Source organism: Camelus bactrianus, chromosome 6, assembly GCF_048773025.1.
Source record: "Camelus bactrianus isolate YW-2024 breed Bactrian camel chromosome 6, ASM4877302v1, whole genome shotgun sequence".
Taxonomy (NCBI): domain Eukaryota; kingdom Metazoa; phylum Chordata; class Mammalia; order Artiodactyla; family Camelidae; genus Camelus; species Camelus bactrianus.
Window position 1 is genome coordinate 3,351,002 of NC_133544.1, and position 13,797 is coordinate 3,364,798.

At 52.3% G+C, this 13,797-nt stretch overlaps 1 protein-coding gene across 9 annotated transcripts in view; it reads right to left on the reverse strand.

The window, feature by feature from the left end:
• PPP2R5C (protein phosphatase 2 regulatory subunit B'gamma) overlaps positions 1–13,797 on the reverse strand; it is a 120,386-nt gene that overhangs the window by 19,438 nt on the left and 87,151 nt on the right. For all 9 annotated transcript variants that reach the window (XM_074365022.1, XM_074365020.1, XM_074365018.1 and 6 more), the window contains 6 exons: positions 11,171–11,281; positions 10,056–10,148; positions 9,846–9,976; positions 5,699–5,758; positions 3,618–3,726; positions 2,325–2,378 (listed from right to left, as the gene is read on the reverse strand). In XM_074365022.1, the coding sequence (XP_074221123.1) occupies positions 2,325–2,378; positions 3,618–3,726; positions 5,699–5,758; positions 9,846–9,976; positions 10,056–10,148; positions 11,171–11,281 (558 nt within the window). The remainder of the gene's footprint in view (positions 1–2,324; positions 2,379–3,617; positions 3,727–5,698; positions 5,759–9,845; positions 9,977–10,055; positions 10,149–11,170; positions 11,282–13,797) is intronic.

Below are 13,797 nucleotides of genomic sequence, written 5' to 3' on the forward strand. Positions count from 1 at the left end.
GGTGGCCGGCGGGAGGAGCCCTAGTCTGTGGCGAAGGCAGAGTGATGCTCGGCGAACTCTCCAGCCTCTGGAGAGTATGAGAAATACGCACAGAGAAAAATCGTGGAAGAAAACCGCACACTCCTCTTTCTGTATTTTTCTCCCCCTTTTTATTATTGAAGCAGGAAAAGGGCGGCGTGCGTGTTAGGATTTCTTCACATGGTACTTTCTCCAGTGAAAACTCTCACCCTTCCGCTTGGAGAAGGCCTTCAAATACAGACAGGACTCAGGACGTGTCACCACTGGAGAGATGCTCAAAAGGCTTTTTGTTTCTTATCCGTGCCACGTCATTTTTCTTTCCCTATCTGAACGTGTCTTCAGTTTAGTCAAGGAGGATAAAATAACATACCCTCACCCCAGGCTGGAGTAAACACTGTGTGTGACCCTGAGGTCTGAAGACGTGGTGCATCTCCTTGGGGGATTCCAGAATGCTGGACAGGAGGAGACCCCAGGGAGGGTGCAGGGCAGCCCCGGTCACCTCCATGGCAGTAGCTGAGGGATGGGACCAGGGGCTTTCAGGCTTTCCCTGAATTTGTGGGTGAGATGGGGAGACCCACATGGAGAATTTAAAAGCTCAAAAGAAAGCAGAGATCAGAAGCAGTTTAATTCAAGAATACAATATTAAGAATTTCTTTTTTTTTTACTATAAAAATTACCATCTCACAAGAAAACTGTGAAAAACTATGAAGGGGAGGGAAGACTCAGGAATTAACAGTATTTACCTTTTCTAGTCCAACAACGACTTTTAAAAGAGTGTTCAAACATTTAAACTGGCACCTAATACTTTTTGCTTTGTTACTGGCTCTGTTTTTACTTGATTAAAGAAAACTCAATTAAAAAATGAATTTAAAGATATTTCTCCAAAGAAGAAACACAAATGGCTGACACACACGTGTACAGATGCCCACCACCACCAGTGACTGGGGAACTGCAAGTCAAAACCCACAGGGAGTGGCCACTCCACACTCACTAGCACAGCCGTCGCCAGACACATGGAAAACAGCAAGTGCCGGCGAGGGTGGGGGCGCTGGAAGCCCTGTGCACCGCGGCTGCGGGTGCGAGGCGCTGCGGCTGCTGCGGCCGCTGGGGCTGCGAGGCGCTGCGGCTGCTGCGGGAACCCGTCCGCACTTCCTCGAAAAGCTAGCACAGAGCTACCACACACACGACTCGGCAGTCCCACTCCTGGGTACACACCCAAAGGAACGGAGAGCAGGGACATAAAGGAACATCTGCACACACGTGCTCGTACAGTACCACTCAGGACAGCCCAAATGGGGCCCCGCACGATGGGATACTGTTCAGTCATAGCAAGAAACGACGTTCTGGCACACGGGGCGAAACGCATGGACCCTGAGGACGTTGTGCTGAGTGAAATGAGCCAGTCACAAAAAGGACAGATCGTGTAGATCCCACTCACGTAGGTCCCCGGTAAGATTCGGAGACAGAAAGGACCTGAGAGGCCACTGGTGGGCAGGCAGGGGGGCAAGGGGGGCTAGAACTTAACAGAGACAGAGTTGCTGTTCGGGGCAATGACCAAGTCTTAGAAACAGTGGGGACAGCTGCATGTTATGAATGTAATTAATGCTGATGAATCGTACACTTAAAACAGTAAAGCTTACGTTACACAGGATATTTCACCACATTTAAGCAGCAGCATGATACACCCAAAGCCACGCAGTGGTACGTGTTAAGTGGGTGTGTTATGTGGCACGTGAGGCACATCTCACGAAAGCTGTTAACAGAGAGCGCATCCAGCGCTTCACCCGGCACCTGACATGGCCGACTTCGTAAATCTGGGCTACAGCAGCCTTTCTGTTCTTAGTAAAGATAAAATGACAAGCAACTTAGAAATCTAAGCACTGACTGGTAGCACTCTAATGTTCATTTATGATGCAATGACCAGACAATAGTTACACTCTAGCTTGGAAGGAATTTTCAAGACAGTAGAACCTCTTTAGTGTAAGTGCTTGAGTCCTCACTACAGAAAATACGCTGCGAAACCAAGCACCAGGGACACATTAACCCGCATGTGCCTCAGCAGCCTCTCTGCTCAAGGAGTAAAACGCAGGAGGGGGCGAGATGGCATCTTGTTACCTAAAATACTCACTGCAACGATGAACTTGACACTGAAATGACTGTAGCTTAAGCCGTTGTGACACAGGAATGAGCTGGGCCTGGATTTTTAGTGTTACAACAGCTACTTGTCCAAGCAGTCAGACCGTGACCCTGACACCCAAGGAGATACACTCCCCACCCCAGGGCCCGGGCAGAGAGGGCGCACTTACTGGTTCAGTGAGGGTGCTGTCCTTTTCTAGAAACTGCACGACACAGTACGCCAGCTACGGGAAGAGGAGACAGAGCATTAATGTTCCATTTTAACAAGGAAATGCTGGGTCGCTGGTAGATGCCGTCCTTCGAGGAGACAGGGCCAGATGTGTGTGCCCCCCGCGAGGTGGGCATGAGTTCCCCCACAGGCCCTGCGGAGGCCCTGCGTGTGACTCAGGAGGACCCCAGGACCAGCGTGCACAGACCATCTGTAAAGGGAACACGGGAAAGCTGGAAAACCAAGGGACAGTCCTTTAGACCAACACAACAGGTCAGCCGGGCGGGTGGGGACTTCTCTGGCCTTTGTGGAGATGGTAATAGACAAGTAATGTAACTGCTGGGAAAAAAAAATTAAAATCGGTTTCTATCTTATATCCCTAAACTCTTAATTTCTAAGATAGAACAACTAACAGATAACAAACTGGCTGAATGTAAAGATGTTACCAGCTCACAGCAGTCAGAGCAAAATCTCTAAGCAAAACAGCTTCCAGGAAGCCAGTGTCCTCAGAATCACGTAAAGAACACGCGTTCTGTTGCTGACCCCACAGGCAGACTCCCCGAGGGGGCTTCCTGGTTCGTGGATCCGGACACGGGCTGGTGCCCGGCCCGCGAGCACTGACGAGAGAAGCGACACCCGCCCGCAGTGAAGGGGGCTGTCTCCCTAAACCTTCTCTGTGTTGCCGTCAGTGCAGCGTCAGTCCTGTCTACGCAGAAGGCAGAAGAGTAAGAGGAAGGAAGGACCAGATCTCCTTGGTAAACGTGGCTGACCAACCGGCTAGAAACCACTTACGGACAAGTTTCCAGTATAACTGTAAACAGATTTTCACAGAGTTAAAAACGCCCACAGCTTAAAAAACAAAACAAAACTTTTTCTTAAGCCTGTTATTGGCCACAGACATACAGAATTTTTCTCTAATGCCCTAGATTTTAAATTACACTACAGGGGACTTTCCTGAGAAGTCTTCCTCGACTCCTTCATCGAGTTGGCCATTCCCTTCCTGATGCTTAAAAGTAACTTTGAAATTTTCCGTTCCTGAGATTTTTGATTTTTCTTAAAAGGCATCTCCCTTTAACTCTTCTTCCTTTCATCATCACCAGAACCCTGACACCTCAGTCCACCATGTGACGTAAGAAAGCAAACACCCCCAACTAAGGGGCTGGTGTTCAGCGTCTCAGCGTCTCAGCTCACTGATGTCCAAGCAGAGATGACCGAGCTCCCCCTGCCCGACATCACGAGAGGAGCCCCTACTTACCTGAGGATGGTAGACGCTCAGAGACTTCACTTTGTGCAAAGGTAATAACACCTTCAGTAAGAAAATCTTGTGCTCTTCTTTTAGTGGTAAGGCAAATCCATTAATTATACTGTGAAAACAGAATTGATTCAAAGTTTATTCAAACTATTTACAAATTCCAGATTAAAAAATCTATCTTGCTGTTTTTCGTTCAGTTTTTGTTTTTAGCATGAAACCCAGCAAGCAAAGGATGTGTGTCAGAAAAAAGGAGGGAGGACATCAGGAGAAAGTAAGAGGTCGTTAAATACTTTTGAGGAAGCAGCATCATTTTTATCTTTGTAACTACAGGGTAATTTTTAAAGTTCTGAGTTTACAGGGCGCTGTCTGGAACTGCAGGAGTCTCTGGGGGCAAACCTCCTTCCTTGGACGGAGACACGGAGACCAGATGGCTTGGCTGGGACGTCAGCATCTTCTCCATCTCTGGGGACTCCCACTTCCCCAAACAAAACATCGTATCTTGGGTTGGTACTGTTTCCCTGTCAAAGATTTCAGTCTTTCCACGTTTGCACGTAGACTGAAGCACCTCAGATGCCGGGATGTGTACCGGCACCCTCATGGATTATGTCCAAGCCCCTGTTTAAGTGCTGTCATGGTAGAGAGGAATGCTGCCCCAGTACTCTCCTGCCAGCAGAACGGTCTGAGTGGGCAGAATGGACACTGTTTCAAAATCAACAAGAAACTGGGTCCCTTACTCCGAACCTCCAAACTGAAGTTCTGTCTGTAACATCAGGTAGTTGATCTATTTGGATTTATACTCAGGCAAGTTCCCGAGAGCCACAGAGGCAATCAGAGTGATTTCTAAACTGGTCCCGCACTGCTCAATTGCGGGCGTGTGGCGCTGCAGGCAGGGTTAGTCTACGTGGCCATCGGGGACCACGTGGGGGTAAAACAGTCTGTCCTGGGAGTGGAGGACCACGGAGCCCCTGTGCCCAGAGTGGCAGGCTGTCCGGACCCTTTACTCAGCTCGCCCTGGCCTGGCAACTACCTCGGACGCGAGTGTGATTATCGTCCCACTTTACAGCGAGGGAAACGGAAGGTGAGGGTGGTTAAGGCCGTACAGGGAAGCAGGGAAGGCTCCTACTCCAGCACTCACTACGTCCTGCTGGGAGACAGAAACCCAGAGTGCATGGAGACCGGTCCGGTTCTCCACGCGGACTGACGGTCGTTGGACATGGCGGCTGACTCAGCGAGGAGAGTCTGAACTCCTGGACCACACGTCCACCAGATGACAACAGATTCCTTTGAAAAGCTGACTGTGCTCAAACCGTCCTGGGAGTTGCCAGGTCAGATGAGAGTACAGTCTCCTTCCCACAGGGCCCCTCAGATCCTTTAGCTACTAAGGTGCACTGAACCCCAAGCAAGGTGTTGGGGAAAAATCACTTCCAAGCTCATTCAGCCGTGGAGCCCCAGGGAACTCTGGGAACCAGGAGTCAGGAGGTCTGATATAAAACCTACAGGTCATCGATTAAAAAAAAATGATAGCAGGTCCTGGGTTCAACCCCTAGTCCCTCCACTAAAAAATAAATAAGTTAATAAAAACCTAATTACCCCCCCAAAATTTTTTAAAAATTAAAAAAATGATAGCAAGAACTCTATTTCTATTAAGATGAGATTTTTGAAATTATTATTATTTTATAAATATACATAAGAAAAATGTATAAAATCAAAGTGATTTGAAATATTAGCACTTAATACCCTAAGGTACAATAAACGATCTATTCTTTTAAGTGTCAAACATAAACCTTTTTAATGTAACTATTTTTAACACTGCTCTTGAGGAAATAATTGAAATTGTTTCCATAGTAATGCTACTGAGGTATAAGAAAGAGAATCTACACATGGAATCACGAACCCGAGAGACTTGTCAGTTAGCATGTTCTGAGTCAAGAGCTGGCACTAAGTGAGCTCTTATTTAAGGTCTTTTTGAGAACGGTTTAAACTGCCTTCCTTTGGGGAGGGGTGGGTTGAACACAACAAGCTGGATCATTTCAGCATAAATTCCATCTAAGGCCACTCACTACCAGCAAAGAGAGATGACTTACCTTCCCAATATTTCCAGTAATTCTGCTATGCCATTGTGATGCTCTGTTTCATAAATAAATCTAGAAAAAGCAATTTGTCACTTAGAATTAGACACTGAAATAATGACTCGAAAAGACTAGAAAACACGCAGCTGGGCAACACCAAGCTCTTCCTCTGTGAAAACTGGTCCTGGGGACCCCGCCGATCATCACCGAAGAGAGTCCGCACAGCCTGGACGCGCAGACACTCGGAGGGACGGGAGGGTGGGCATGCTCGAGTCTCTCCCGAATGTTTTATGTTCAAAGTTTCAAATGCAGAAACGTGGAAAGATTTTTACAGCTGAGCACTGCATTCAACCTCCCAGATCTGCGGGCGGACAGTGTGCTGTGTGCTTTATGACACACACACCCTCCATCCACCCCAACCGATCTGCTGCTTTGCCCAGTCCCACCTGCGCTGACTTCGTACTCACTTCTGAAGCCTCCAATATTGGCGCAGTCTGCAGAGGGACAAGCTCCCTCCCTCTCCCTGGCCCCAGGCTCTCCCTGCACTGTCTCCAGGGCGGTCCTCTTAGCACTACTACCCCCGCCTTGGGGCTCAAGGCCTTGGGGCTCGATGCGCGTCCCCCAGAAGCTGCCCCCCCACCCATCGCGTGCCCCCTGGGGCTCCCAGCACCCGCAGCCGTGTCATCTGAGGATGGGGACGAGGACTCATCATCACCGTATCCTGGGCGCTAGGACTGCCCCTGGCATCTGTCCAATACCTGAAACACATCTGCTGACTAAACTAGGGCCGCGAGAGGGAACAGGAACAGGGAACAGGGAAGGTCTGCTCTGCAAGGGCCCCTGGGGACCAGCGGCTCCCACCCCACCTTGTGCGCTCTGCCTGACCCAGAGGCTTCCGACAAGGGTCCTGCCTATCAGATGAACTACTGGTTTAGAGACAGTTCTGAGCCGAAAATTAGAGTTTGTGATGATTAAAAAACTTCACTGCCCTTGTCTGACACGAATAGATTAGTGCCCGTAAGGTCAAATGCCCAGGTGTGAGAAATTGACAACATTGTAAACTGACTGAAAAAAAAAAAAAAGCCTAGTGCGAAGCCGGGATAGGGCCCGGTTTCCACATTCTCCAATGACCCAGCCCTAAAGGAGGTTTTGACAAATTGTTAAAAACAAGGGCAGGGGGCTGGAGGGGGAGAGAACAAAGGCCTGTGACCTGGCGCAGGTGGCTCGCAGGCTGGCGGGCAAGGTGGACGCGAGGCTTGGACACCAGCTTAGGCCAATTCGATTCGAGCTGACAGGCATCAGGGGTCAGAAGCCCCAGAAGCAAAACACGGTGACCACGCACAGAGCCGAGGCAGGGAGGTGCCATGACGATCACGGCTGCTGGGGTGGCAGGAACAAGGGCACGGGCCCCGCTGCGGGTGGGGCAGCCCCATGCCAGCCCGGGACCCGGGCGCCTGCCGCTGCCCTTGCCCTGAGATGGAGAGCTGGCCTGGTTGGGGGGGGGGTCCGGCCCCTACGGGGTCAACACATTAGTTTACAAAATTCAGCCTGAGGTTCCCTCTGCTCCCCTCGTTTTATCTAAAATGTGGCACCTGGAGGGCTGTGCGGCAGCAGGCGGGGGCTCCTGCAGGCATGGGCTGTGCCCCCCACCCCGCACCACCTGTGATCTCTTCCACCAGCTCTGACGCTTAAAAGAAGGATGACCTTTAGCTAGAATCAACTTTGTTTTCCTAAACCAACATCACTAAATTCTTAGTTTCTGATTATTCTAACACCATTTGAAGTAGGCAGAGAAAAGAGAAAGCAAGTGTAATTCCTCTTCTTCCTTCTCCGGGGGCAACAAGAAAGCTGGTGCAGGACGAGAGGGCGCCACAAAGATCCAGACATAGGAGGACACCAGTCTCCCTCTCGAGGACTCTCCACAACCTGAGCGGGAACCTGCCGCCCGTCATGGACGGTCTCCTGAATGACACCACCAACTCCTCCCTCCCCGAGGCTGTGTCCTGCGCCCCCCACGAAGAGGCAGAAGCCACCCCGCCTGGAGCTGGGCTGCCCTCAGCACCGGGACTCGTTCTGACCGATACAGAGGGAAGGAGTCAGGCTGCCCAGGCCTGGGCCCTCCTGGACCCGCATGGCACCAACAGTCCCTGGAGCCTGGGGCAGGTCACAGGATGTGAGACATAACAAGGTAGATTTAAGCCCCCAAGCCATGGGGGGAGGGGGGCTGCGGCAGAGAGAAGGAAGCCCGGCTCCACCCGCCCCGCACCGCCAGGCAGGCCCCACTGCTGGCCAGAGCGCCGCTCAGCTCACCCACGGGGAAGCTGACCAGGTGAGAGGCCACAGAAAACAGCAGCATTCACACCGACAGTGCCAGCAGGGTGAACCAAACGCGCCTGAAGCACAGTCTTAAAGACGCAGCCGCACGCCGGGGAGCACACGGGAGCGCCGCTCCTGAGGCCCTTCTCAGCTCTCCTCACTGAGCTGGAGGGGGCGGTGCCAAAGGCGGAGGCCCAGGCCGGCCGTGGGAGCCACAGAACCCGCTTCCTTCTGGCCGTGTATGTCAGGACGAGTTGTTACGGAGAAGACCACTGAGAACAGAGGGCAACAGCACACACTCTGGCCCTGAGAGCTCAGCGGGGGCCCAGCCAGACTCTGTGATAACTTCTGAACGAAACCTGTTGAGGTATTTCAGCTATGAAGTCATACTTCCTCAAGGTACGAGGCATCTCCATCTTTCAGCCGTGCTGGCTGGCGGTTCGGAACAAGGCCTCGTGCGCGGGAGTGCGCCTGCCTCAGGCAGGGCCCTGACTCTGGCCTTGGAGACGGGAACTAAGGGCCCCATTCTCTGCTGAGTGAACAGTATGCTGTGTTTGGACAGCGAGAACATCAGTCTGGGGACGGGCTTGTTAGAATGGGGACACCCAGGAAACATGACGCCGCCCCCATGGTGGTGTGTCCAGCCAGGGCTCGTCAGGCGAGCAGCATGTGGGGAGCTTGGGGGGAGCTGAAGGGACGCCACACCCTAGCCGGATGGCTCTGGGGGCTCTGGCCTGAGATGCTGCACGGAGTGCAGGGGGAGGGGAGGCGCTGGGCCCTGACGGCTGTGGGTGGGTACCCCCAGGGCGGGATGTCTGTTGGCCTCAGCTGTAGAACCCCATTTACTGTCCACCCTCTTCTTTTCCCTGCTTGGTCATGGCAACTAAGACGGCTCCTGCTGGGCCTGCCCACAGTGCCCTGGTGATGCTTCCGGGCCACCCTCTCCCCGCTGCAGGCACCTGCACCATCACCTGCCCCTTCCCTGCGGGGATCAGTCATTGACAGAGAAGGCCTGGAGTCGGGGGCCTTTGAGGCAAGCTGTCCTGAGATGCTGAAACTCAGAGGACACTGCTCAGCATTAAGCTTTGCAGGGATGGAAAGAAATGACACTGACCACTGCATCTCCTGACATCCTGGGAGGCTGGGTGGGGGCTGTGTGACAACCCTCGAGCTGGGGTGGAGAGCAGCCGGGCTGATGGAGAAGCAGTGAGGATGGTCCAGGCTAGGCTGAGTGTGGGGGGAGCCCAGAGCACGAGGGGCCCCCGAGGGTTCGCCCAGTCGCAGGTGTTCAGACCATGAGACTCAGAGAGGGGTTGAGGGCGCAAGGGACCATGGGGCTGGCTGGCAGGGGACATTCTTCCATGAGCCCTGGGCGCCATCCTCCTCCACCGGGACTGCTGGAAGCCCTGCCGCCTCACCCGCCACGGCCAGCGGGTGCACGGTGACTGCTCAGCGGGCATCTCCAAACCTCCATGAAAGTTCCAGGTCTTCTCAAGATGCCCCGCTTCACTCCTCCCTCCTCCCTCCTTCCGTGGAGACTCCGAGGGGAACAAGGAGCAGCATGCGGGGCAGGGAACCTGCTGGCTCTGACTGACCGACTGACCGACTCCTCCACACCCATAGGGACCACACTCAGCATGAGCGGGCATTTGGCAGGGGGAGGGGGAGCCAAAACCAGGGCAGGGTGCGCGAGGCACGGAGTGCGGGCACCCGCAGTGACAAGCAGGCTGCTCAGAAATGGCCGCACCCCCTTGGTCACTTTGCCAAAGGAAGGGGTGGGGGGAGCGTGAAGTGTGAGCACGATTACCACCTGCAGAAAGCAAGGCGTCCCCCCACACTGACTTACCTATAAAATATATTATTTATCTGTTTTCTGATGTAAGCTCTTAAGCCTAAGAATTTCCCATAGATTCTGTGAAGGGTGGTTTTAAGAAAATCTCTCTCTCTCGGATCTTCACTGTCGAACAGTTCTAGAAGCTTCAAGAAGAAAAAGACACTCAGTGACTCAGTATTGTCCCTCTGCAGACTAGAGCTTTTCAGCTACTTTGTCCCTTACCTGCAATACAAACTTCTGATCAATATATTTCTTCGCTATATTAGGCTGGAAATCTGGAGACTCTAAAAATCTTAAGAAAAATTCATAAACAAGCTAGGAGGAAAGAAAAAAACACAATGAGTCAAATAACATGTTTATTAAGTGGAGATTAAAAATATACCGTAAGTTGAATCTTTGTCTGCAAATATTAGCCTTAAAAAGTAAGAGCATGTATCTATAGAAATTATGCCAAATTACAAAGCTTTATTATAACTGATGACAGCAATTGTTGTATTTAGCTAAGAACCACAGACTATACCCTTAAATGGCATTTAAAAAATGACTTCCATGGCTGACGTCACCAGTGCTTGGAGGCCACAGTGCACAGCAGCCACCAGCCTGGCTGGGACCAAATTCCAGGTGGGTTTGCAGCCTGTCACCTTCCAGTGTCCTGGCAGAAAGCCAGGTAGCTAGGAAGGTGGGCCTGCCTGGTGAGCGGATCACAGACATAGTCACCGGGGCTGGGACGTCCCTCCCCCTTCACGAGTGGGCTGCAGGCTGCCATGGTCACAACAGCGTCCCAGACGCCGTGGGAGGGCTGCTCTGCTGCTGAGGTGGCCCCTCCATCTGCTCCCCCTCCAGGTCCTCCCCAGGCTTCCCACCTCCCCGTCTCCCCTCCTTCAGCAGATCTGGACTGTCCGATCGAGCACATGGTCTCAGTGCCTCTTGGGCGTCCTGCCCAATCTCCCTTTCCCCTTACAAATGCACCAGAAGAAGGCTTCAGTCAGCAGGTGAGCCTTGGGGCGCAGAGTGGGCACCCAGTAAGTCTAAGCACTAAAACTGAGAATGTCTGCATGCGTCCTCCGACCTCAATTCAACGGTCGTTTCCACTGAAAACACAGAGACAATTCCATATCTTTGTAGTTTATGTCAAGTGTCCAAACAAACAACCATCAAATGTTCTCTCTTCTGCTGGAACACTTTTCTCGTACGTACAGGTCTGCCAGGTCTATGACACCAGAGCTCAGAGGCCTGTGTGCGACCAGCAGAGAGGCCCAGGCCCAGCACACCTGCTCTGGGGAAGAGCTCCGCGCCCCCTCCCGCCCTCTGCCTCTGACCCGCTCCCAGTCCAGTACCTGGAGGTGAGGCCAGGCTGCTTCTAACGTTGGCTCGTCTTCCTCTGGGTCAAATTCTGCTCCCGTTGGGTTGGAGGAAGGTGGTAACGTTCGAAACATGTTAACTGCAAACTGAAATCCACATATTCTATAATTACAACCGGGACGTTACCGTATTTACAGAGAGCACTTAAAATTATCTTAATTGTAATGATAGCTGTTTCCAGTGCTCTGGCTGGTTCTTATTCTCAAAATTCAGAAGAAAGGTGGGTCCCGAGAGCTTAGGTCAAAGCCGTGGCCAGACCCCCAGCTGTGGACAGGGGACATGGAGGCTCCTGCCGGGCTCTTCAGACAAACTAGGGCTGGCAGATGCCGGTGGGCAGGGAGGCCCCCCAAGGCCTTGCTGTGTGTGGTTAGTGCAGAGCAAGGAGAAAGGTCAAAGGGGAGACAGCAAGAACTGCAGGGTCACTGAGGAAACGGCAGAGGCCACACCGTGTCCTCTGCAGGGTCAGGGATGGGGACAGTGACGAGGATGGCCACAGCCAAGACACAGTGGCTTCTGGGTGGGCGGCGAGAGGGTCATTTCCAGAGAAAGAGTGCATGTTAGAGAGGAGAGGGGTCATCATGTTGCAGGACATCCCAGCCCCGTACAGCCAGGGACTGGCCAAGACCTACAGAGAGGGGACACGTGGAGATGACACTCCTCTGGGGTCTGGACAATTCCCCTGCAGGACTCAAGACCTCTTCTCTACTCCCCCTACTACCACCCCTACCCCAGGCTCCGGTAATTTTGATTTCATAAAAATCAGTGTGTTTTAACAGATGTTTTCTGTATAAAATCTATAATTCTTTGGAACGCAGGTACATTTTACTGCCTGTGTAGTTCATATTGATAAAGCACAACATATGTGGACAGGTTCCTGATAAAAACGCAGCAGTTTCGTTTTCCTGTTTCGTCAATTTACAGTCACCTATCTCTTTGCCAGTCAGTTTATGATCAGTTGTATCGCTGAATCTCTGAACCTGCCACACGCGGTTACAGAACTAGTGATCAAAAAAGAAAGAAATCATGCCGTTCACAGCAGCATGGATGGGCCCAGAGATTATCAAGCTAAGCAAAATAAGCCAGAGAAAGAAAGGCAAGTGCCATATGACATCACTTACACGTGGAATCTAAAAAAATGGCACAGATGAACTTATTTACGAAACAGAAACAGACTCACAGACATAGAAAACAAACTTATGGTTACCAGAGGGGAAAGGGGGTCAGGGATAAATTAGGGGTTTGGGATTAGCAGGTACAAACTACTATATACAAAATAGATAAGGATTAAGGTCCTACCATATAGCACAGGGAACTATATTCAATATCTTGTAATAACTTACAATGAAAAAGAATACACATATGTATAACTGAGTCACTATGCTGTACACCAGAAACCAGCACAACGCTGTAAATCAAATACACGTCAATTTAAAAAAAAGCCCTCTGCCCCTCCAGCCCAGAAGCAGAGAACCAAAATGTGCGACACACCAGACAGAATCTTTGTCCACGATGACAGGGAGGGTCTGCAGAGAGCCCGGGCAGACCCGGCTGCTCAGTGTCAGTCTCGTAAAGACCAAACTGAGACTCCGCGTCACCTGTCTTGCCTCCTTTTGTCCATTATTAATACTGAACCACTATTTTCCGTGAAGAATAACACCCCCTCCCCAAGCCCTAGAAGTCCCGGGCACCAAATGTTTGCTCCCTGCCTCGTGTGAGAGCGCTGGACACGGACAGTCCAGGAATGGGAGGGACCAGAATGGCTGGAACAAGTAGCTGAAAAAAATCTTCCAGTAAAAATACAAGAAATGGTCCTAAGATGAAAGTAGAAAGAAGCAGAGGTCCGGGACCTGTGAACGCGGTGTGTGCTCAGGGCCCGCGAAGAGGCCTCCCAGATCACAGGTAACTGGACAGGAGAGGCTGGGATGGGTGTTGCCAGGCAGAAGGGGCACGTCCTCTGCTGCTGCCCCCAGGCCCCTGACCCCAAAGCCCACAGAACAGAGCAAGGGGATACTAGGAGCCCACCCACTCAGGAAAGGCCACACCCAGGTGGCCACTGTCTCCTCCTGGCTTGCAGGGGGCAGATGGGGGAGAGCAGCAGAACCAGCCCAGTTACCACCGGCCACCCCCTCCTCCCTGGGCTGTGCAGTGGGGAGGAGAGGGTCAGAAAGGAGCCTGGAACCTTTGTCGAGGTGTGGCATCCCTGAGCTGGGCTGTCCTATCAAAGTCAAGCATTCAGGGGGCACCAAAAGAATCACCCAGAGATAGGGGGCCACTTAAAGAGAGGGAGGGGTACATGCTGTCCTTGGGGATCAGGACTGCAGGGGCACAGGCACGGGTCCCTGAAGGTGAAGGCATTGAGCACGGGCTGTGCTGCTGCCCTGGGAGACCTGCTGGAGCGCCCATGATGGCGAGTTGCAGTGTACCTGGAGGGAAGCACACAGGCCGCCTCCTGTGAGGTTCCCGTGGCTGTAGGCGAGGGACACAGAGGCCAGAGCGGGGAGCAGGAGCAGTGGGCGCCTAGGAACAGCCAAGGAGCAGTCAGCGCCCCTCCAGGAGAGGAGCTGGAGGCTGGGAAGTATGGGGACATAGCTGCCCCTCAGGG